Source organism: Diabrotica virgifera, chromosome 3 (assembly GCF_917563875.1).
Source record: "Diabrotica virgifera virgifera chromosome 3, PGI_DIABVI_V3a".
NCBI lineage: Eukaryota > Metazoa > Arthropoda > Insecta > Coleoptera > Chrysomelidae > Diabrotica > Diabrotica virgifera.
In genome coordinates, this window is record NC_065445.1 from 131,963,457 (window position 1) to 131,986,065 (window position 22,609).

Here is a 22,609-nt window from a genome sequence, read left to right on the forward strand (position 1 = left end):
ATAGACGATTGTATAGAGTGGACTTTGATAATCCCTATTCCACGAACATACGCCTGTTTTAGATTACTTCGACAACGAATATTTTACTGTGCAAAATAAGAAGAACGAAAGTAAATTGCAAATTATATTTTTGTTTATTGGAGTAATTATTAGCGCCATTTACTTTCGTACTTCTTATTTTGCACAGTAAAATATTCGTTGTCGAAGTAATCCAAAACAGGCGTATGTTCGTGGAATGGCCCATACTTTGATTTTATTATTCAATTTGCAATACTTTCAATGTTGGAGAAAATGCAATTTGTTCAAAAACTTACGGTTTGTTTCCGTTTCTGGACGTTGTATCGCTCCTCTCGTTGTGGTTTCTGCTCTGGATGCCTTGCTGATCACCTGTTTGTAGTTTCTGTTGCGGATGCTCTGCGGCTCCCCTGCTTGTAGTTTCTGTTCTGGATGCTCTGTTGATCCCTTGTTTGTAGTTTCTACTCTGGATGCTTTGCTGATCCTGTGTTTGTAGTTTCTGTTGCTAAAACACTATCAAGGACAAGGACTTTGATAAGTAGAATACGAGAATGTCTCACACATGTACAAATGTTTGTTTAATAGTTGAGAATGTGTAATGTGTTATTTAATTATGCAACACTCTAATATCTATTTTTATTTTCAGAAATTCCAAAACAAAAGATATGCTGAAACAAATCATAAACAAATGCCAAAATTTAGAGAACCTGAATCATGCGATGACAGTAAGTTAATACTAATATTTCCACTATTGGATAAAGACCTACCCTGCTATATTCTACTCTTAAATATGCTGCTTGAATCCAGGTTTTTGTAATTTTTTCTGCTAGTCATGCGATTTTGTAAGTGGTCGTCTATGTGACATTTTTACTTACTGCATCTTTTCAATTAGGCGAAGCAAGGAAGCATTAAACCTAGGCATTTTTTGCAGTAAGATGAATCGTAATGCAACTTTTTTCATTCGATTCGGAATGCAACTTTTTGCATTCGATTCGGAAGAGTGTCAGGAAATTGTGTGAACTAAATTGATTTCCTGGAGATGAAAATTGCATGTTGTGCATATGAAAAATGCATTTTCAAAGTACATCTAAAATACATCGATGTAAAATGAAAAATTTTGAACTCAAGAAATATTGAGGGAAATGAGTTCAATTTTTATACTCGGGGGTTTTGGGATCGCTGAACACGAATTTCATGTCAGCGATGGTCTCCAAGGCACAGCTGGTTTCTGAAAAACCGATACGACTCTTAGCAGTGGCGGCTCGTACCACTTTAAGAAGGTAGTGCCACAACTCGGGCAGCCGCCAAAATTTTTAGTGACGGATTCACGATATTGTCAACAAAAAAACAACAAAACAAAGACAACAAAAACTAAAAAAAAATATGCGCGGATACTTTTATCTTATGTACATATCTTAAGTTTATTGATCTGAGGTGCCAAGCAATTGTCCAACATTGATCAAAACAGTTCCGTAAATTAATTAATAATAAAAACCTCTTAACCTACCACCAGCATTTACTGCTGATAGTGCTTGAAAATTGTTATTACGATTTAGTCTATATTTACCAATTTATAAAAATAATACTATTTCATTATTCACACACATGCACAAATTTTTGTAATGTCACTTTTAAAGTTTACGATATATGAAGTTCATTCTTCTATTTTTTGGTTGCAAAGTTTTCAATGACTTTATAATTAAAATTATCAATACAATTTACAAAATGCTTTTCTGCAGATAGCATACCTAAAGCACTAGGTTTCGATGTAAACATCGAAAAACAGCGTTCTGCTTCAGATGTTGATATAGGAATGGTAACTAAAATACTTAAAAGTTTAATAATTTCTTCAAATGTGCTTTTTAAACCTTCCCTCTACAATAAAACCGATAGCGAAACAGCCCCAGAGGTAGTACTTAATTCGTCTCGCTAATACAGTACCTACTTCTAATTCAGTTTTAAACCGAGTTTTGCTTAAAAATTAAAATTGTCTCCATGGTTCATTAAGAAATGATTCGGAGAACTGATGCTTATAAGCAGAAAACTTCTCCGACATAAATAAATTAGAAGCAACTAAATGTCCGGAGAAGGTAGACCTTTGAAAGATCTGGTACTTTGAATAATATGAACCTTTAAGTCGTTGTCTAATTCGGCGCTAAAATTGACCAGCTCCTTAAATATGCCTCTATTTTCTGAATTTTCTTTTTCGTCGTGACCTCTTAAAGCTAACTCGAAAGCTCCACAACACCTTATAACATTTGTAGTTTTTTTTTCTAGCGAAAAACCACCAAAAAAATTTTTAAAATACTAATCTTTATTGTCAATTAATAAATTAAACTTAATAAATAATCAAAATATTATCAAAATACCCACGATCATGATGCACTAAAAGTTTAAAATACAAAAACTTTTTAACAGAAAATATACATAATAAAAGCGACAAACCAGCACGTAAAGAAACTCAAAATAAATAGACCTGGCTTCATACCCTCGTGCCTGGCACAGAGATTCTAATGTTAAGGTATACTAATAGTCCAATATAGCACTTTCTCTGTCACTTACATATAATGCTCGTAAAATCTTTCTCTCTTTACTCGTGCCAGTACTGACTTCGGCGCGAAGGAGATTCTCCTGTCGAATACTCTCCGCTGTCGGCAGGGATTGTATTGCGCCCATAGTTGCCATATTTTATATAATTTATGAAGATCAAAAGAAATACACACAAAAAAATTAAAAAGTTTTATATGTTTATGGATAGTTAGCAAGGTAGTGCCATGGCTCTATGGCACTACCTCACGGGCCGCCACTGACTCTTAGTAAGATTTGATCATTTTGAGCAGTGTATTTGATTGGTCTGACATTATATTATATTTATTATGATAGACAAATAATAAAGTAAACAAACAAACAACAAACAACTAATTACATAATGTTATTTCATAAATTGTAATAATTATTAAGGTCTAAATTTTATTATTTTATTATTATTATAGTTATTAAGGTACCAAGGGTATTATAAGGATATTAACGCTTGAGGTCAATGGTGTATTTACCGAGGGCCTTCGGCCCGAGGGATATACGATGACCGAAAGCGTTATTATTATAATACCCGTGGTGCCTTCAACGTTTAATATCCTACTAAATTATTCTTAATATGCGAAAAATTCGAATGAATTTTGAATTAATTAGTTTTCAAATAAGTACATTTACCAGTAACAGTAGTAACGTAATTGTGGTAACCATAGTTTTACTTAGGTTGATATTTGTCAACTTGGCAGTATCTAAGTCTTTCTTTAAATTTAATGCCCAAGGGCGTTATTTGTCAAAATAACGCTCTAGGGCGTTATATCGTACTTAACAGACTTCGAAATAATGTCATTATTTGTCAAATAATATACCAGTCGGACATTAAGGAATAAAACAAACGACTTAACTCAACAATATATTAAAGCAAGAATTGTAACCAAACTAAAAGATAACTGGGCATTATCAGAGGCAGCAAAACCTTTTAACATACGCAGAAACCACAGTTTTTCTAATATCTAATAAAAATAGAGGGAACAAGAAACTCTCAAACAAGTTGTTGTCTTTCTTCCCGGAAACTGTGACATAATTCTTTCAGATTTCGCATCTTCAAAAGGATTTTCTTCTAATCTCTCCAAAAGGCAATCTTCATGAGCGGTAGATATTTTTGGTGTTCCATAACTTTGCTTTCTCTCGAGAGTTTCTTGTCCTCTCCATATTTTATTAATATTAAAAACTGTTGTTCACCGTACGTTAAAATGGTTCGCTACGGCAGATAGGGACCAACCATTTTCTAATCTCGTTACAATTCTTGCTTTTAGGTCTTTGCTAGCATGTGAAGCCATTTTTGAGGTTGAATAGAATAAGTTATATGACACATTTTAAGATTTGGAAGTGATAAACTATTTTTAATGGGAATAGGCCACAATTTTACCAAAAAAATTATTTTATTAACGTTACTTAATGTGGTTACCCATACTGAAAGAGGAAATCAATAGAAAGAAAATACCATGATTAGTAAGTTAATAACATATCGAGTTAGTACAAATTTTATATTTTAGTATTACTTATTGTATATCTATGTATTATTAATATTATTTATAATTTAAACATATTAAAGTCAGAATTTGGTATTAGTTTTTTTTTAAGTAAATTAAATGTAAGACCAAATACTTACGAAGTCGGGATAGTATCACGAGGTTTTTTTCCTGGTTTTCCCTCGTGATTTACTATGTTGCATCGTTGCATTTGGTTGTCTTTTTAAAGACAGATCACATGCTATGATTTTTTTGTGACGGATATTCTTGAGTTGGGATTGATTTCATGTAATCGAATGAACTATCTTTTAGTAAAGTCGTCCCAGGAACGCAACTCATAAATATTGGCGATATCATTTTAAGGTCTTCTTAAAAAATTATTATAAATATTATAATTAAATTATCAGAAGAATTTTTTTACTTAGCAACAACATTTTTGTTTATTTTAGTAGTATTTTGTATTTTGACAACGAAACCCGATTTGGGCTTCGAAAAGTTAATAAAATCTTTTTTTTTGGTAAAATTGTGGCCTATTCCCATTAAAAATAGTTGATTATAAAAATGCCACAAGGAAATAGCTTCAGAACAACATTTGGAAGTAACTATGACAGTGACAGTATGTAAATAATAAGTATTTATCCTTCAAAATACACTGCTCAATTTTCTACAAAATACGGTTTAAGAGTCGTATCAGTTTTTTAGGAACCAGCTGTACCTGGTGCCCAGGGTGGAACTCGTCGCCTGGAGTTTTATGTTATAATCATTTAAAACCAGTAAATAGCCTTTACTCGTGGTTTTTGGAGGTCGCTGAGTACTGATTTCATAACGACAATGGTCTGTGAGGTACTTGGTGCCCAGGGTGGAACTAGTCGCCTGGAGTTTAATGTTATTATAATTCAAAATCAGTCAATAACCATTACTCGGGGGTCTTGAGGGTCGCTGAATATTAATTTTTCATTAGTAAACTTTCTCAAAATACTTTTATAGTATGTCTTAAAAAAATATTCAAATTTTTTTTAAATTTTGGCGCTTTTTAAGAAGTTCGTAGCATGGATGAAATGCTAGGTGATTGCAGCGTATATGAAAAAGTATGTTCTTTTCCATAACTAAAAAATAGTGGTGACCATTTTAGGAGTTCGGTTCTTAATGACTGTAAGTTAATCGTATGTAAGAGCCTGGTTAAAAATCAAATAAATTTTGAGTGCAGTAACAGCAATTATATTCCTCCATTTTATAATGGTGGCACATTATTGTAGATTTTCCTTAAAGACAATCGTAATAAAAGTCCGTTTGATGTTTAACAGTTTTAATTAATAAAATAGATGACTAAATTATTGTTACTATTAAATTAACGAAATGTAAAAGTGCTTGTGTAATTTGCGACCAAAATCTTACGTGTTCTTATTCTTATAAAAGGGAAAGGTATTTATAGAGTAATTTGCGTCTAATCAATATAATACCCGTCTAAGTATTATCCCTAAGAACAGGTCCGTCGCGTTTATGGTGTTAGAATCGACTGCCCGCTCTAACCAAAACAGTCTCCTGTCTTCCCCTCTTCATGCTTAAAATCCGAAACTATTAAAATTCTACTGCAATAAATTTCGATCCCTATTAGTAATAAAATTTGGTTTAATCTAAAGTTAAAAGTAGTCCGCTACCGTCGCCGTAATCCCTAATTCGATCTGCACATCTGGGCCAACATCCATATGTGTGACATCCTTATCCCGTTCTCGTACCAATAATTAAGAAAAATGATATACAGGGGAATTTAAAATATAAGGTAAACTATTTACAATCCTACATTCGGCCATCCTGTTCGGAATCCGACTCGGATTCAATGCAGTTATCTATCCACGGCTTCATGTACTCTGCACACGTTGAAGTGCTCTGAGGTCCATCGTGGTATCCAGATTTCTTTACCTCGTACCTGTCATTTGGATTCACTTGTTCTACCACGTACGGTCCAAAATATTTCTTCAGCAGTTTGAGTCCTCCACCAAACTGTGTTCTCTTGATTGCCACTAAGTCCCCCTTTTTATACATCCTCGGCCTTTTTCTTCGTAGATCATATCTGTGTCTATTTTCCTCTTGAATTTTGACTAACTGACGTCGACCCTCGTTTCTCAGCATCTCTCTATCTTCATCAAATTGTTTAATTATCTCCTGTTCTATGATCTCCTTCATCCTCAGATCTTCTTTATTCTTCATCTTCGTTCCGAACAGTACTTCAAACGGCGTCGAATTTATGCTTCTTTGATAAGTTGCATTAAAGAACTGTTGTGATTTATGCATGTGGTTATACCACTTCGTCGGTTCCTCTAGACTGAGTTTAGTTAATACTGGGATTAACGTTCTATTGATGCGTTCTACTTGTCCATTGCCTCTTGGTACGCCTGTTGTAATTTTTACATGTTTTATATGTTCACTTTCGCAATAGTCTTCGAATTCCTTCTCCGTAAATGCGGTACCTCTGTCAGATATTATACGGAGCGGATTTCCGAAATCCTTTTGATGTCTCTTCATGCATTCTATAACTTCTTTCGCCTTCGTTGATTTTGTAGGGTAAAACCATGCGAATTTCGAAAAATCGTCAATAATCACGAGAATGTGATTATAGTTTTTGTTAGTCGTAGCTAAGGGTCCTAAATGGTCAACATGAAACGTTTGTAAAGACCCATCGATTTTTACTATCGGATGTAACAAACCCTCCTTTTTGCCTTCTTTCTTGCTTAGAAGTATACATTTAACGCAATTCCTTATACAGTTCTCGATTTTTTCTCTAAGATTTGGAATGTAACATTCTCTTCGAATCAAATCTTGTGTTTTTGCTACAGCAAAATGTCCTACCTCGTGTAAGTTTCTAATTACTTCTGTTTGCATTCTTTTCGGAATGACTAACACTTCCTGGCCGTCTTCGTATTTAAACAAAATATTGTTTTTATAAAGAAGTCCTCGTATGCTTCCGTCATCTTTGTCTTGCCAGGTTCGTAACTTTTGACTACTTTCTCTATATCCGTCTTTATTTTTTTTATCTTCTGTATGGTTCAGCTGAAAATCATTATTGACTGTCGTCTCGCTAATTACTGTAATCCTCCTTATAAAAGTATCTACTCTTTTTTTAGATAAAATTATTCCGTCTTTGGTTATTGAACTTCTGCTTGTCTCAGTATATTGTTTCCGAGAATAATTTCAACGTCTAGTGCTTCTTTTGGAATAACATGAAATAAAATATTAAAATCCTCTCCTTGAATTTCTACCATTTTATTAAATGAACCTAAAGTTTTAACTCTCGTACCTCCTAATCCACTTAAATCTAATATGTTTTGTGAAAGAATCACGTCGTCAAAATATTTTTCAAAAATATCTTCTCGTACTGAACTAATGTCACTTCCTGTATCCAATAATGCACGTAGTGATAATTTTCCAACCTTCAATGTTACCGAGTTTTTATACCCCAAGTTAACAACATCTACATGTCCAGAAGTTGATGGTTCTTCTTCTTTCTCATTGCATCGAAAAGACCTGTGCCCAAACTGATGGCATCTAAAACATTTTACTCCCTTGGCTTTGTCAGGACAATCCGTCGATCTGTGTCCCTCAATTCCACAATTGAAACATTTTTCTTCCTTTTTATTCCTACTTTGAGGCGCTCTTCTTTCATCTTGTCTTACTTCCTCGTTCGTCCACGTATGGTGGCTCCTGGCTTCCGAGCCACCTTAGATAATTAGGGGTTGGTTACCCCCTACAATAAGGTTTGATGAAATAACTCGTATCACCGTAGATGCATTTATTTCTATAAGTCAGAGTACTAACGGTAAAGAGCTGGTGGTACGTTAGTTCTCAGTAGCTGTGATGTTTTCCCTTTGGGATCTCAAATATTAATTAAATTACTGTTCGCGATGGAATTAGAACTAAACCTCGATATTCTCTTGTTATTGTTTTGATATATAATGAAAGTAAGATTATTTTGATCAAAAGCGCTGAGTCTACTAATATATAAAAATAATGAACACTATTGTTATTTTAAACCGACCTTGGTCAAACCTAAACTGTTACACCGATATTTGCTAATGTAGGTCGAATGTATTTACTATAAACAAACGTAGTTTGTTTTGCTAAAGACATTTAAAATTATTAAAAGGATTTGTTTTAATAAGAAGATTACTAAGAGATGCCGTGTATCCCAACACATCTTCCTTTCCTTCCGAAAATTTTCTGACTACGGAAAAGGAAGAAAATTTTTCTTTTATTAGTACCACCACCTGCTTACTGCGTTTTAATAAATACAATATATACATTTTTTATTTCCTATAAATAATAATTAAATACAAAAAAATAAAAATGAAAATGTTCGCTATTAACATTGTTCCCGTTTCTCTTGTCACTCACTGTGTTCTCGGATTGTAAGCATATAATCTATTCTTATGTATTTCCCTGATTTTATTGTTTTCCAATCTGATCTTACAATTAACATTATTTACCTCTGTTATTGTGAAGGGGCCTACATAAAGACTATCAAACTTACCATTCTCTTCCCTTTTTACCAGGACTACGTCTCCTATTTTAAAGTGTTGTGGTGTTGCTTTGAGCTTATTCTTTTCTTGTCGCTCTTTTTTGTGCTTTAGTAAGAAGGTTCTAGCTCTTTCGTGTGCGCTTTGTAGTTTGTAGCGTAACTCATTGTAGTAAGCATCTATATTGTAACACGGTTGAATCTCCTGTGTAAGGTCTTCTGGTAGGTTAACCTTCCTGCCATATAACAGTTCAAACGGTGTGTAACCATGATACGCGTTAGGGGTTGTATTGTAGCAGTATGTGAACATCCTGCAACACACCTCCCAATTTTCTCTGTCTTCGTCTATGAATGCTCTTACGTACTCGTTTAATGTTCTGTGCAGTTTTTCGCAACTTCCAATGGACTGTGGATGGTATGCCGTTGAGAAGTTGTGCTCTATTTTTAGTAGCTTTGTTAGTTCCTGCATTACTTCATTTTTATATTCTGTGCCTTGATCTGTTCTTATTTGCTTCATGAGTCTGTATGTTGGTATGAAATGATCAAAAATTCCTCGGGCTATTGTCTCTGCTTCTTTATTGCACACGGGTATATAGACCAGGGTAGAAAAATAAAAACGGGAAAAAAATCAATACAGGTATTTGAAGGTGCTAAATCGTAGGGCGTATATAGTTAATTAAAAATACATACAGAGGTACTCGTAAATCGACCTCATTTTTTTATAAAAAAATGCCAAAGTCAGAAAATATTGTTTTTTGCCTATAGCATTTTTAGTATCATATTTACCGCAAAAGTTGTATTATGAAAGTTGTGTATCACAAAAAAACGATTAATTTAAATTTTTACAAGTTAAAATCCATTAAGAATTAACCGAGATAATTGCAAAAAACCACGTTTTTTGCACTATTTTGGAAATGTTAATAACTTTTACTAAATAGGTTGTAAGGACCTTATTGTACCTTGATCATAAGGTAATTAAGTGTCTTTATTAGTTTACAAAATCTCAAGAAGATCTGTTTGTTAGTTTACAAGTTATGTTAAATGTTTATCCCAGACATCGAATGTTTAAACAATCATTGTTGCCCAAGGAGTGTTTCCAGAGCTTTTTGGCAAAGTGCAATGACTACTTAAAGACTCAAAGTAATAAGAAAATTAAAAAAAATAATATATTTGTTTTTTAAATGTTGTTAAACAAGTCGATAAAAAAATGGTAAGTTTTTTCTTAATAAACAATTAGAATATCTTTGCCATTTTTTCTGATAAATAATTATAATTGGTTGTGTCAAAAATATGGTAAAAAAATGCACATTAAAATGAAAAAAATAACTTTCTAGGACCAATAATAGCCAAGTTATACTTTTTTTTTTGAAAAATCACATCTCTATTGTTTATAAATATTAAGAGTTGAAATTTTTACAGTATGGTAATAAATATCTATATTTTATATGACAATTGATAAGCACCAAATATCTTCTATTTAAAACGAGTAATAACCCTGTAATAGCTATTTGTATAACAAGGGAGGAAAGTGTTACTTTTCCTCCCGAGAATGAAGTTTACTGCCCGACGCGTAGCGGAGGGCAGTAATCATTCAAGGGAGGAAAAGGCACTTTACTCCCATGTTATACATATGGTTTTTCCACCTTCCTCAAATAACAAGTAATTTTGTCATTTTTACTTAATTTATTTATGTAACTAACCAACAAAATTTATTAGAACTAAAACAACAAGTAGGTACAATATAACTGTCAGCTGTCAAATATAAGTCAAATTATTAATGTAAACATTGTTAAATCAAAATAACAATTTACTGTTTTTTACCATTCTGCAAAATATAGGATGTTTTATAAATAAACGTTAAAATGTATAGATACTCCGTAATAGAAAATAGATATTATACAGGGCGTCAGTAAGTTATATTTCATGAATGAAATATTATGACGTCACTTTTACTTTTCCTCCCTAGGGAGGAAAAATATTTTCCTCCCTAGGGAGGAAAAGTACAACTTTGCTCCCTACAATCAGGTCCGGAAAAGTATACTTTCGGTAGAGGTAGGTGGAAAAATCAAGTTACTCACGCTGACTGAGCTGGGACCGTGTGATATGGAAGAATGTCGGAGTTCAGTTTCTCTAGTCGAGATTTTGCTATAGAAAGTTCAATTTGGAGCGCTTGAAAATTTTTATAATATCTCAGCTTCCAGAGAACGTAGAGCCTTCAATTTTTTTTTAAATTGGGGTAACTCGACGAAAGAATAACAACTAGCTAATTTTCATTGACCGGAAAAATCGGAAAATTCTGGAAAATGGATTTTTTTATTCAACATTCTATTTACAACGTTAACAGTAATATATTTTGATAAACATTTTCATAAAATATTATAAATTTGTGAATAAATATTAAAATATAATTATGGTATGTACCTATAGATTTATTTATATACAGGGTTGTTCATTTTATTCGCCTCAGTGTTTGTACGGAAAACGACTGGATTTAAAAAAAATTCTTCATAGAAATATACAAAGCCATTAACACTACAATATAAAAATAATATGAATTATACAGGGTGCTTCAAAAAAGAGTGGTATGTCAAAGATATATTTTTTATGGAACACCCTACACCTGATGAAATTTTTGAATTGCTCAAATTGAAACAATATGCTAGCTGCTAGCTAGACTATACCTAAGTACAGGGTGTTTTAATTCATTTAAATTTTTAGAAAAATGTAAAATTTTAGAAAAAAATAAATATTTACGAATCTAAGAATCGTTGACAATTTTTTCTTGGATCTTCATAATAGACTATTTCGCATATTTAAACAGATGTTTATTGTAACAAAATTTATAATTACTTAGGTCCAATTTCACCAACAACAAATACGTTGTACCCCCCCCCCTGGCGACAGGACTAAATATAATTTTAATAATTTAAAGTGAAACTGGCGAATTTACTTTCTTCTAAATATTTACAGTCAGATTAACTTGCCAATTTAGTCAAAGAGTAAGTATTTTTTTGATAAATAAATAAAATAAGTCTTATTTGACGTTAGTAAAATGGAGATATGTCAGTTTATTGGTCGAATAACTTTAATCATAGAATAAACTACTATTCGTCGTTGGTGAAACCGGCCATTGATCGTACATTTTAAGATTTAAAAACTAATTGGAAACAAAAACATTCTCAAATTAAGAAAAAATATATATGTATAGATTATAATTATTGATCTTCGTTAATTATACACAGTTTATGTACAGATTTATTAATTTCTTAAACATTATCCCTAATTTTTTTAAACAAATCTTCTTCAACTTCACTTTTGTCATCTATAATAACTGTCAAAAGGTTGTAGCATCTTTTTTCATCAGTATCATATTTGCAATTTATGCAAAGCTCGGTACAATTGATTTATTTTAAGAAATTATGGATAATGTGGAAGAAATTGATGAACCTGTACAAAAACTGTGTAGAATTAACGAAGATCAATAATTATAATCTATACATTTTTTTTTTTCAATTTGAGAACGTTTTTGTTTTCAATTAATTTTTAAACCTGAAATTGTACGATCATGTAATTATAAATTTTGTTACAATAAAAATCTGCTTAAATATGCTAAATAGTCTATTATGAAGATCCAAAAAACATTTGTCACCGATTCTTAGATTCGTAAATACCTGTTTATTTTTTTTTTCTAAAACATTACATTTTGTTTAAATTGAAATAAATCAAAACACCCTGCACTTAGGTATAGTCTAGCTTATTGTTTAAGGGCAAATTCAAAAATTCCATCAGGTGTAGGGTGTTCCATAGAAAATATGTCTTTGATATACCACTCTTTTTTAAAGCACCCTGTATAATTCATATTATTTTTAAATTGTAGTGTTAATGGCCCTGTATATTTCTATGAAGAATTTTTTTTAAATCAATTCATTTTCCGTACATACACCGAGGCGAATAAAATGAACAACACTGTATACATACTATAATTATATTTTAATATTTATTCACAAATTTATAATTTTTTATGAAAATATTTATCAAAATGTATTAGTGTTAACGTTGTAAATGAATGTTGAATAAAAAATACATTTTCCAGAATTTTCCGATTTTTTCGGCCAATGAAAATTAGCTAGTTGGTATACTTTCGTCGAGTTACCCCAAAAAAAATTAAAGGCTCTACGTTGTCTGGAAGGTGAAATATTGTAAAAATTTTCAAGCGCTCCAAATTGAACTTTTTATAGCAAAATCTCAACGCGAGAAACTGGACTCCGACATTCTTCCATATCACACGGTCCCAGCTCAGTCAGCGTGAGTAACTTGACTTTAAAGGGTTATTACTCGTTTTATATAGAAGATAGTTCGTACTTATCAATTGTCATAAAATATAGATATTTATTACCATGCTCTAAAAATTTCAACTCTTAATATTTATAAACAATAGAGATGTGATTTTTCAAAAAAAAGTATAACTTGGCTATTATAGGTCCTAGAAAGTTTTTTTTTCATTTTAATGTACATTTTTTTACCAGCTTTTTGACACATCCAATTATAATTATTTATCAGAAAAAATGACAAAGATATTCTAATTGTTTACAAGGAAAAAACTTACCATTTTTTTATCGACTTGTTTAACAACATTTAAAAAATAAATATATTATTTTTTTTAACTTACTTAGTACTTTGAGTTTTTAAGTAGTCATTGCACTTTGCCAAAAAGCTCTGAAAACACTCCTTGGGCAACAATGATTGTTTAAATATTCGATGTCTGGGATAAACATTTAATATAACTTGTAAACTAACAAACATATCTTCTTGAGAATTTGTAAACTATGCTAAACTAATATTTTCTAACTTTGGTCTTTGTTTATAAAAAAATGAGGTCGATTTACGAGTACCTCTGTATGTATTATTAATAAACTATATCCCCCTACGATTTAGCACCTTCAAATACCTGTATTGATTTTTACCCTGAAATCGCTCATATTTATTTTTCTACCCTGGTGTATTGTGGAGAAACACAAAACACAAAAACACATACTTAATATGTGTTTTTGTAGATACACATTAAAACTAGTTTTGGCCCTATAATGAGGTATGTTTTTGTTTATGTTTTCAGTTTTGTTGAATGTTTTTGTTTTTAATTAATTTTTAAATCTAAAAATGTACGATTAAATAATTATAAATATTATTACAATAAATATCTGTTCCAATATGCTGAATAGTCTATTATAAAGATCCAAGAAAAAATTTGTCACGGATTCTTAGATTCGTAGATATTATTTTTTTTTTCTTAAACCTTACATTCTTATAAAAATTGAAATAAATCAAAACACCATGTATTTACGTGTAGGAAACCCTTATAAAAATATAGCTTATTTTTTAAGGAAAATTCAAAAATGGCTCACGAGTAGGGTGTTCCATAAGAGAAAATATAACTTTAATATACCCCTCTTTTTTGAAGCAACTTGTATAATTTTCATTAGTTTTAGATTGTAGTGTTAATTGCCCTGTAAATTGCTGTCAAGAATATTTTTTTAAATATCAAGTCGTTTTCCGTACAGAGACCGAGGCAAATACGATGAACCACCCTGTATATATATATAAAGATATATATATACTGTACATTTATTATTTATTTACAAATTTATAATATGTTATGAAAATATTTATTGAAATATATTAGTGTTAACGTTGTAAAGGAATGTTGAATAAAAAAGTCCATTTTCCAGAATTTCCCGATTTTTCCGGTGAATGGAAATTAGCTAGTCGTTATTATTTCGTCCAGTTACCCCAATTTAAAAAAAAAAATGAAAGCTCTACGTTCTCTGGAAGCGGAGTTATTGTAAAAATTTTCAAGTGCTCCAATTTGAACTTTCAATACCAAAATCTCGAAGCGCGAAAGCGGACTCAGAGATCCTTCCCCCATCACACGGTCCCAGTTAAGTCAGCTCGAGTACCTTCATTTTAAAGGGTTATTACTCATTTTAAATACAAGATATACTGTAGTTATTAATTGCAATGTAAAATATAGATGTCTATTATGATTTTTTGCAAATTTCGACTCTTAATATTTATAAACAATACTGATATGCTTTTTCAAAAAAAAAAGTATAAGTTGGGTATTATTGGTCATAGAAAGTTTATTTTTTGTTTTTAATGTGTGTTTTTTTACCACTTTTCTGATACAACTAATTATAATTATTTGTCGTGAAAAATAACAAAGTTATTCTAAATGTTTATAAGGAAAAAACTCGCTATTTATTAAACGACTTGTTTAAGAGCATTTAAATAATAAATGTATCATTTTTTTTTTAATTTATTAGTAGTTTGAGTCTTTAAAAACTCATTCCACTTGGCTAAAAAGCTCTGAAAATACCCCTTGGGCAACAATAGATGTTTAAACATTCAATGTTTTGGATAAACAATTAACGTAACTCGTAAACTAACAAAACGATCTTCTTGATACTTTGCACTCTAGTAAGGGCACATAATATCCTCATAATTAAGGTACAATATGTTCCTTAGGTCATATTTAGTAAAAGTTATTAACATTTAAAAAATAGTGCAAAAAATGTGGTTTTTTGCAATTATCTCGGTTAATTATTTATCAATTTTAACTAATCAAAATTAAAATTAATTGTTTTTTTATGATACACAACTTTCATAATACAACTTTTGCTGTAAACATGATACAAAAAATGCTACAGGCAAAAAACCATATTTTCTGATTTTAGCCTTTGTTTATAAAAAACTGAGGTTGATTTGCGAGTACCTCTGTATGTATTTTTAATTAACTATGTCCCCCCTATGATTTAGCACCTTCAAATACCTGTATTGATTTTTACCCTGAAATCGCTCATTTTTATTTATCTGCCCTGGCGTAATACTAACCGCGTATTTCGTAAGCTCACATAACATTGTTATACAGTATCTATTACCTTCGTTACTTTTAGTGAATGGACCTATCGTATCTATGTATACTATGTCCCATGGTTTGGAAGAAGTGTCCGATATCACGAATTCTTCGACATGTGTTCTTTTCGGTTTGTTAATTTGACATTTATGACATTGTTTAACGTATTTTCTTACGTCTTTTTCCAAATTTTTCCATCTAAATCTTGCTTTTAGCTTCTTTATGAGTCTGTTATTTCCTACGTGTCCTCCAAACATCGGATGATTATGATATTCTTCTATTAACCTGTGTTTTTCTTTGTCATCTTCTATTGTTTCTGGCACTTCACATATGTATATTTCTACATTCTTCAATATTTTGTTTCCTTGTTTAATAAATTCCTCAATTGTGCACACTTTAAAAATAATATCGTTTACGTATATTTTTACTTTACGTACTGCATTCTCTACCGCCAGCTTATCAAGCTGTGCCAACATTTGGTTTAAATCAAAATGATTGAATCCTGTGGCTATGCTCTTGCTGCACTTTATTTTCTTTTGACCCTAATGCTCAGTCTTGGTGAGATTAGTTCTGCTCCAAAAGACAAAATTGGTAGTCTATGCGCCTCTAAATTATTTAGTACCTTCCTTATTGTTTGTTTGGGGGCTTCTGGCTGTAGTGCGAGTTCACTTTCTGCCTTCGTTTGCCTTGCATCCTTCTTCTTTTCTCTTGCTTGTGCTCGTGTTATAGCTAATATATGGGTATTATCTATGTATAAGTTCTTTAGTTGATGTAATGTTATTCTTGAAAGGCTGTCTGCGTAGTTATTTTTCCCTGTAATATACTCTATTTCGAAATCGTATTCCTCTAAATCTAATCTGATTCTTGTAAGTTTCGAAGTTGGTTCTTTCATTGCAAATAAATGTGTTAGTGGTTTATGATCCGTTTTGGCTAAAAATGTTGGTGCTCCATATAAATAACATTTGAAATGATTGATTCCCCAATGAATCGCTAGTAATTCCTTAACGATTATAGGTTTCTTACATTCTTCTTTATTAAAACTTCTTGATGCGTATGCTATTGGTAGGTCGGTAGGTCTATTCCGTTATAATCTTGACTTAAAATTGCTGAACAACTCTCGTTGGATGCGTCTGTTGTTAGGATGAATTGTTTATTGAAATCTGGATATTTTAAGATCGGTGGCTTCATCAGAGATGATTTAAGCTTATTGAATGCTTTTTCACATTCTTCTGACCAAAAAAATTCTACTCCTTTTCTTGATAATCTGTTGAGTGGTCTGCATATTTCAGCAAAATTTTGAATAAAACGTCTATAATAGTTACAAAATGCTACGAATCTTTTTGTTTCTTCAGCTGTCTTAGGTGTCGGGTATAGTTCAATCGTTGCATATTTCGCTTTGTCTGGTGATACTCCTTCCTGAGAAAGATCATGTCCTAAATATGTTACTTCTCTTCTAAAAAATTGACATTTTCCTGGGTTAAGTTTCAAATTGAATTTTCGACATGTCTCGAATGTCTTTTTCAGGTTGTCTAGGTGATGTTTTTCGGATATTCCTATTACTACTATATCGTCCATGTAAAGAAATGCTTTGTCCGGTGTTAATCCCGAAAATGCTATTGACATCATCCTTGAAAAGCTATTTGGGCTTACATTTAATCCAAAAGGTAATCTGGTAAATTGAAATGCTCCATTTTCTGTGCTAAACGATGTATATTTTCTCGATGATTTTTCTAATGGTATCTGGTGAAAACCTGACATTAAGTCTATAACTGAAAACCATTTTGCTCTTCCTAGTTGATCTAGTATCGAGTCTATCCTTGGTAAAGGAAATTTGTCTCTGACTATTTTCTTGTTCAGTTGTCTAAAATCTATGCATAATCTCCATGCTTTATTTCCATCTATCGCCTTTTTCGGTACCAGCACTACTGGGCTGTTGTATTCTGATGTAGACGGTTCTATTATTCCTTGGTCTCTCAGTTTTTGTACTTGTCGGTTTAATTCCTCTGTTTGTGCATGAGGTGTCCTATAGTTTTTAATGTATACCGGAGTTTGGTCTTTAACTCTCAGTTTCTGCTCGTAGAAGTTGTTACATGTTAGCATGTCATGCCTTAGGGCGAATATATCTGAATAATCTTCACATAAAGATACTAACTTATCGCGTATGTATTCTGGAATGTCTAACTTCAATGATTCCCGTAATTCCTTTTTCCTATCCTTGCTGTCGTTGATCAGTCTATATATGTTGAATAATTTAATGTCTAATGTTTTGATTGCGTTTGTCTCTACTTTTACTGTTTCGTAGGTTGTGTTCAAAATTTTGATGTACGGATTATTACTTGAAATAATTACTCTCGCTATGAATATTCCTGGTTGTATTTCCTGTTGTTCCACTATCCTGTCATTCTTCAGCGTTTGAAAAATTTTTACGACTCTGTAAATTTCACATCTAGGCGGTATTATTATCGTGTCATTATCTATATTATCCAAAATGTTTGTACTAATGTAACAATCGTTGTCCTCTTTCATGTGCATTTTAAGGTTAGCGTAGTCTAGTATGCATTGAAAGTTTGAAATAAAGTCTCTCCCAATGATTCCGTCGGTTGGAATAGGAGAGCTAGGTTCCACTAACTGAAAGATATGCAAATCGAGATCCTTTTACTTCTAGCGTTGTTTCAACTTCTCCCATTGTTTGTAATTCTCCTTAAGTTACTCCTTTTATTTTCGCTTTTGTGCTTGGTTTCACATGTTCCTTCATAAAATCTTGTGAACATTTCAGTATTGAAATATCAGCTCCTGTGTCTATGATAAAGGTATTTGTGTTTTCTAGGATTCCTGTTTTCATTCGCACAAAATTCGTTAGGTTTAAGTCGAAGTTGTAAATATTATATTCCACTTCTGACTGTGTACTTTCCTTGTTTCGTTCATTCAAAACCCCAACTGCTGGTTTTCTGGTTCCTCTTGGCTGTCTTCTAACTCAAGTAGCCTTACGTTTCTGTTTCGTCCTCCTCTCTGGTTTCCTCTGTACGTTTGGTTGTTGAATTGTCTATATCCTCTGTTGGAATAATTCCATTGGTTTCCTGTTTCTTCTCCTTCGTTCCGCTGTCTGAAGTTATTTCTTCTTCCTCTGTCGTATTTGTTATGGTATCCTCTTCGGTATTGCTGTTGTCCTCTCCTATTTTCATAATTCGTCCTATAATTGAACACTCTTCCCTGTGTGTTCTCCTCTGTCGTATCAATCGATAAAAATTTAGATACTACTTCCTGCGGTGTTGTGAAATTACCTGCCTCCAGTATTAACTTAGCTCTATCCGTATTAACATTTCGTTTCATTGTTGCTACGACTGTTTCCGTTGTGTATTTTTTCGCTAGCTCCAATGTCATTCCTTCCGCTATGTATGCTACCTTCAACTGTTCCGCTAATTCCTCTACTTCGGATGCGTACACTGCTGCGTCTTTGTTTCCTTGCCTTTTCTTTGCTAACTTGTCTATTATCGTTTTCGGATTGTCGCCTCTTAATTCCTTCTTCAGTGTCGCTGCTATAAGTGGGATCGTATCCTTTGTGGTTATCAGGTTTCTAGCCTTATTAGTCAATCTTGTTTTTATTAATGTTATCGCTGTTTCTTCATGCCCTTCTGCTATTTTTCCAAGTAACTCTAATGCGTCTAAAAATGGTTGTAGTTTCCCTGCGCTTCCATCAAACTCGTTGGGCAATACCTTGCTTGCAATATTCAAAAATTTGTTGATTGTCAGAGCCATGTTTAATATTTTTATATCTTGTTTTATGTCGCTTTTTCCCTCTTTTATTTCCTCGTCAATTTTTTCCTCTATCTCCTCGTCATTTTTTTCCTCTTCTACTTCTTCGTCGCTTTGTTCTTCCCAAGTAACTTTGTTGCTACTCATTTATTCATAATTCATTTATTCCTGTACCCGTAACGAACCCATAAATTTGACAGTCTTACGAGGTATAGTAAATATATATATATGTATGTAAAATAATATGTCAAAAATAGTAAAAATATAGTAAATTGCAATAAAAAATCATTATATCAATCAATATAGATCACCATAAAAATCAGTAGACCAATAAAAATGTAATAAAAATCAGTAGGTAAAATAATAAATGAATAAAAAGTCAGTAAAGATAAAAATATATGTTGGTAAATATATAAAAATCAAATAAAAATCAATATCAAATAAAAATGTATCATTACGTCCTATAAATAACTAATATCAGGGTTAAAAAAAATTCCTTATAATACCAATAAGGTAATTAAAAATAGAATAGTTAAATAAAAATAGGTAAAACTTAAAAGGTTATGTGCATCTTAAATTACAATTACGTTAATATTACTTTATATTATACGAATCAGGACTAATATCATAAAATACTTAATTATTATACGAATCAGGAAATACCATAAAAATAGCTAATATGGACTTACCACTTTTACACGGTCTGTGTTCGTATCACCAAAAAGTCCTCGCTGCACGTTCCATAGCATTGTCCATTGTCCATTGTCCACACGAAGTTCCATCTCCATACCAAGTTCCATTTTCCATACCTCAGCTCCGTCTCGGGCCTGATGTCTCCATCCTTTTTATGTGGGCACCCCGCTGCTATCTAGGGTGGTCGAGGTGCAAGAACATTGACGTATTTTCCCATTTCTCGTTCTAGACTGCTAGTTCCTTACGTTATCGCCTGGTCTTGGATCGCCATATGGTGGCTCCTGGCTTCCGAGCCACCTTAGATAATTAGGGGTTGGTTACCCTCTACCATAAGGGTTGATGAAATAACTTGTATCACCGTAGATGCATTTATTTCTATAAGTCAGAGTACTAACGGTAAAGAGCTGGTGGTAGGTTAGTTCTCAGTAGCTGTGATGTTTTCCCTTTGGGATCTCAAATATTAATTAAATTACTGTTCGCGATGGAATTAGAACTAAACCTCGATATTCTCTTGTTATGGTTTTGATATATAATGAAAGTAAGATTATTTTGATCAAAAGCGCAGAGTTGACTAATATATAAAAATAATGAACACTATTGTTATTTTAAACCGACCTTGGTCAAACCTAAACTGTTACACCGATATTTGCTAATGTAGGTCGAATGTATTTACTATAAACAAACGTAGTTTGTTTTGCTAAAGACATTTAAAATTATTAAAAGGATTTGTTTTAATAAGAAGATTACTAAGAGATGCCGAATAATTTTAAATGTATTTACTATAAACAAACGTAGTTTGTTTTGCTAAAGACATTTAAAATTATTAAAAGGATTTGTTTTAATAAGAAGATTACTAAGAGATGCCGTGTATCCCAACACACACGTCTTTTAATGTGTCTCGGTTTTAACTGATTTTTGCGTCGTCTGTTTTTTAATCAATTCGTACAGTTTAATCTTCTCTTTAAAATCATTGAAATTTTTGGCACCATAAAGTATTACTTTATTAGCAGGGTCGTGCATAATTCCCTCAATTATATACTGCATTATGACTTCATTTTCGATGTTTCCTCTGCTACCGATTTCTCTCATTTTTAGTACATACTCCTGTAACCTTTCACCTTGTTTCTTCTTTCTATTCATCAGCATTTTGTGTATTTCGGCACTACTTACTTTGTTCTCAAACTCTGTTGTCTGTCTCTTCTTCAAGAGCTTCCAGCTATTAACTCCCTTCTCTGACTGTATATACAGTTTAGCTATTCCTTTTAGAGATCGTTTAGAAAAAATTAGCATTTGCAAATCATTCCATCCCATCAGATTGGAAATTTCTTCAAAATAAGTGATCCATTTTCCTATGGGATAATCGTCTTTTCCGTCGAAATTTCTTATACTGTCCTCTATGTCTCTAAAAGTTAAGGCAAATGAATCATTCAGTCTACCTCTCGTCATTTTGTTTGATTTTGATTTATTCCTCGTATATAAATCCGTCGTTCTTTTATCTTCCCTATTGTCATCATGATTACTATCGTCGTCGGTAACGTCTTTACCTTCTTCTTCGTCTTCGTGATAAGCGTCTTTATCACTATTAACGTCGTTATCCTCATCCTCGCTATCGTCTTCGGTAACGTCTTTACCGTTTTCCTTGTGATAAACGCCTTTATCACCGGCATCATCGCTAGCGTCTTCGTCTTCATCGTCACTCTCGTCTTCAAGATTGAAGTCGTTCAAAAATGAACAAATACGTTCAATCACGTCGTCTTCTGAACCAGTGTAGTTCAGATCTAAAACACTGCAAACTGCTACTAAGTCCGGCATACTTAGTTTGTTTTTAATGTCGTCTATTTTTGTGGAATATTCCTGGGATTCTTGATCCCACGCAAAACTTGTAAAATTCCGCAAATTCTTCCTAGTTTGTCGCGGCAACCCTTTATCCCCTTACGCGACAACATGCAACGCCTTAACAGCACTGTAGGTTATTAGCAGGTATTGAACGAAACGAATTATAAAATCGAAACAAACAATAAACAATACAAATTACAATACCTGCTATTTTCTTCCGATAGCTACTATTGGTAGAGATTAATGGAAATTCTCATAGGCGCATATAAACTTATTAATACACACATTTAAATCAATTGTTGGTGGTCAAATAGCTCAAAAAACGATAACAGGATATAGGTAATAATAAAATATGGTAAAAAATCTACTTACAATCGTCAATCAGGACGCGCCAACGAAGTCACTATTTTTACGTCTTTACATTTCCGCCGGCTAACTGCATCTCTGCGATGTCGAAGGGAGAACAGAATTCCTGGTTTTCACGTGATTAGTCCTTTTGCCCGCGGCCCAGATTGGCATTCGAAAATATGCAAGCGAGGAACCACGGGCGTCGACAAGGGTAAAAAAAGGGACATGATTTCGAACTATTCACACAACAAATCAATTTATCGGAATTTCCAACAAGCACTTAATGCCGAATTTTTAAGGTTTAAACTAATTTTTGGAAAATCGTTAAGAGTTTGTTTAGACTGCATTTTAAAAAGGTATATAATAATAAAAAAAACAAAAATAAAAAGATAAATTATCTTTTAACTAAAAAGTTAAATTATTTTTTTCCGTGTGCAAATTGTATTTGTGAACTGTAGAATTGTAGTCGCATTTACTCCAAAA

At 32.3% G+C, this 22,609-nt stretch overlaps 1 protein-coding gene across 1 annotated transcript in view; it reads left to right on the forward strand.

The window, feature by feature from the left end:
- LOC114341112 (glutamyl aminopeptidase) overlaps positions 1 to 22,609 on the forward strand; it is a 256,934-nt gene that overhangs the window by 212,803 nt on the left and 21,522 nt on the right. Inside the window, exon 12 of the mRNA XM_050645538.1 lies at positions 662 to 740. Coding sequence (XP_050501495.1) covers positions 662 to 740 — 79 coding nt within the window. The remainder of the gene's footprint in view (positions 1 to 661; positions 741 to 22,609) is intronic.